General features: G+C 52.4%; 2 protein-coding genes across 2 annotated transcripts in view; both read left to right on the top strand.

The window, feature by feature from the left end:
- Positions 1 to 975: 975 nt before the first annotated feature.
- On the top strand, positions 976 to 2,212 carry LOC127751913 (zinc finger protein 32-like; the record flags this gene model as incomplete). The annotated part of the gene is made up of 1 exon (XM_052276189.1): positions 976 to 2,212. A coding segment is annotated over one exon (1,022 nt), but the record flags the coding sequence as incomplete, so codon positions are not given.
- Positions 2,213 to 2,332: 120 nt separating this feature from the next.
- LOC127751912 (zinc finger protein 782-like) overlaps positions 2,333 to 3,394 on the top strand; it is a 1,163-nt gene continuing 101 nt past the window's right edge. The window contains exon 1 of the mRNA XM_052276188.1: positions 2,333 to 3,391. Within this exon, the coding sequence (XP_052132148.1) occupies positions 2,613 to 3,391 (779 nt within the window). The 5' untranslated portion in view covers positions 2,333 to 2,612. The remainder of the gene's footprint in view (positions 3,392 to 3,394) is intronic.

The raw sequence follows: 3,394 nt of genomic DNA, 5'->3' as shown, positions 1-3,394 counted from the left end.
ACGTGTGAGCAGAGTTTTGCTTCAAAATCAAACTTGAGGGGGCACATCAGAACCCACACAGGCGAGAGGCCATTTAAATGTGAAACGTGTGAGCACAGTTTTGCTACAAGAGGAAACCTGACGGGGCACATCAGATCCCACACAGGCGAGAAACCCTATGTGTGCGACTTCTGCATGCAGCGATTTTCTCTAAGTCATCATCTTGCTAGACACATTAGGAAACACACAGGTGAAAAACCTTATCAGTGCGACTTCTGCAAGCAGCGTTTTCCTCAAAAATGTGACCTTGTTGCACACATTAGGACACATACTCGTTAGAAGCCTTATCGGTGTGACTTCTGCAAGCAACGTTTTCCTGATAAAAGTGCCCTTGTTCAGCACATCAGGACACATACTGGAGAGAAGCCGTACAAGTGTGATCAGTATGAGAAATGTTTTGCTCAGCAAGGTACTCGCGAGAGACACGTCTAAACCCATCACACAAAAAGCAAGTAGAAGATTAATTACCAAACATTTTAGTTTACCAGATTTATGACGGGTAACATAAATGCTAATTGTTAAGTTGTGTTGTTTGAATCTTTGTAATCTTGAAAATAGTACAATGCGATTAGGAATTAAACTTTATTCCCCACAACTTTTGGCATTGTTTTTTTTTTTTTCAATGACCTTATGTCGGTGACCAACTTATGAACAACCTTCTTGCGCCATTTACAATTTCTGCCGGCCGTATTTTGTTCGCCTGACAGCCTACTTGTTCTGAGGACTGTAACGGGGGAATGCGTAGCTTCCCAAAGTAGTATTTGAGACCATACCTCCTATCTATCTCGGCCGCACACCTGACTAGTCTCTCTGTTGCAGGCCCTGCCTGCGCTCCCAGTCCTCCGCCCGCTAACGCCGTTGACGCGGGGCGCAACGGCTCTGACACTCCTGACCCTGTTGCAGTAGGCCCAGCCCCCGCCCCCTCCCCGGGCTGAGCAGCGGCTCTCCCGTCCTGCACGTGCACGCCGTGTCGGTCGGTGGTGGGGCGGCTTTCGGTGCTAGCGGTCCCGGCGAGCTCTAACGCGGTGCTGTTCCTGTCGGCAGGTGCGCGGCTGGGGACTTCGCCAGTACGAGAGGGGGCCGACTGGAGGGATCCGGAGATCAAGGACGAGCCGTGCGGTGTCGAGCACGGTGATGACCCACCAGGACGAGAGGTGGCCAACGAGAAGCAGCAACCGGGGATCGACGCCGAGCAGTATGGTGTCGAGCACGGCGATGACCCCGCCGATGTCCGGGACGAGCAGCTGGGGCTGGTGGTCACCGGAAGCTACTCGCTTCGCGGCCGCCGCGAGGAGGACTCGGAGGACCTCGCCAGGGCTCTAGAGGTCTTCGCCGACACAGTGCACCCCCAACACCCTCCGCGCGTCAATCTGGCGTCCAATGCCGACGACAGTGACGTGCTCAGCGACGGCGCTGTGAAGGCGCACCATGGACGTATCGATGAGACCAATAGCGGCGAGAGTAGCAAGAGTCCTAGAAACAGGAGGGCGATAAAGGGAGTGTCGCGCAGACACCTCGTTGCGAGCCCTAAGGGTAAATACCGCGGCAGCACTTTCATTTCAAAGTCTCAACTGGGAACGCATGTGCGTAAACACACCCATGAGAGGCCGTTCAAATGTGAAACGTGTGAGCAGAGTTTTAAGAAAAAAGAAAACTTGAAGGTCCACGTCAGAACCCACACGGGTGAGAAACCATATCAGTGTGAAATCTGCCAGAAGCGTTTTTCTTTGAGACAAAATCTTATTACACACATTAGGACGCACACTGGTGAGAAACCTTTTCGGTGCGACTTCTGCAAGCAGCGTTTTGCTGATAGAAGTGCCCTTGTTCAGCACATCAGGACACATACTGGTGAAAAGCCATACAAGTGTGATCAGTGTGAAAAATGTTTTGCTCATTCAAGTCATCGCGGGAGACACGTCCGAACCCAACACACAAAAAATCGAACGGTAGATTAATTTACAAACTTCCTTGTTTTCGTCAAAGTTTTGTACGTGTTGTTTTCCGAAAGGTAGCATACGTATCTGCAAATATCTCTAAATACTAGTCTTTGTGTTTTTCTGAGCCTTGAATTACTAGCTAATGATTGTAATGAAAACTTTTCACTCCAAACCGCGTTTTGCTTTGTTAATTTTCTTATTAATAAAATGGATATCGTTGGCCAAAATCTGAACTAAGTTGTGCTGTTTTAATTTTCCTTTTGCCTCATATTAGTCGCGGTACTCCCGGCTTCCTCTTACCTGAAAAACTAAAACAGAATGATACGTGACATCACGAAGTAGTTTTTGAAACTTATACTTAATTCTCTAGCGCACACCTTACAAGTCTCTCTGTTGCAGGCGCTGCTTGTGCTTCCCGTTCTCGAGGCTGCGGACGCGGACTTCTCCCTGCTCGCGCTGGCTCCGACACACTCGCCCAGCTCCTGACGCGTGTCTCTGCTGCAGGCCCAGCCCCCGCCGCGGCTCCTCCCCGGGCTGAGCAGCGGCGCCCCCGTCCTGCACGTGCACGTCGTGTCGGTGGTGGGGCGGTCCTCGGTGCTGGCGGTCCCGGCGAGCTCTAACGCGGTGGTGTTAATGTCGACAGGTGCGCGGCCGGGGACACCACCAGGACGAGAGGCCGCCGACTGGAGGGACACGGAGATGGAGGACGAGCCGTGCGGTGTAGAGCACGGCGACAATCCACCAGGACGAGAGGTGGCCAACGAGAAGCAACACCCAGGGATCGACGCCGAGCAGTGTGGTGTCGAGCACGGCGATGATCCTGACGATGTCCTGGACGAGCAGCTGGGGCTGGTGGTCACCGGGACCTACTCACTCCGCGGCCACCAGGAGGGCAACTCTGGCAACCTCGCCGAGGCTCTGGTGGTCGTCGCCGACGCTGTGCACCCTCAACACACTCTGCGCGCCGAGCTGGCGTCCAATGACAACGACAGTGACGTGCTTGGCGATGACGTCGACCAGACCCACCTGCATGGCAAAACAGGACAGAGCGATCAGACTCACGGCGGCAAATGTGAAGCGACTTCAAGCACTAAGAACTCGATAGAGAGAGAGTCGCGTAATCTCCCCGTTGCGGGCCTAAAGTGTAGATACTGTAGCAAAACGTTGATTTCGAAGACTAAACTGGAAAGTCATCTACGTGTACACACCGGCGAGAGGCCATTCAAATGTGAAACGTGTGAGCAGAGTTTTACTACAAAAGGAAGCTTGACGGTGCACATCAGAACCCACACAGGCGAGAAACCCTATGTGTGCGACTTCTGCAAGCAGCGTTTTTCTCATAAAAGTAGCCTTGTTGAACACATTAGGACACATACTGGTGAGAAACCTTATCTGTGCGACTTCTGCAAGCAGCG

Source organism: Frankliniella occidentalis, unplaced genomic scaffold (assembly GCF_000697945.3).
Source record: "Frankliniella occidentalis isolate FOCC.00 unplaced genomic scaffold, Focc_3.1 Scaffold2048, whole genome shotgun sequence".
Classification (NCBI taxonomy): domain Eukaryota; kingdom Metazoa; phylum Arthropoda; class Insecta; order Thysanoptera; family Thripidae; genus Frankliniella; species Frankliniella occidentalis.
Note: the sequence above shows the minus strand (reverse complement) of the source record. Positions and strands in the feature narration are given on the sequence as shown.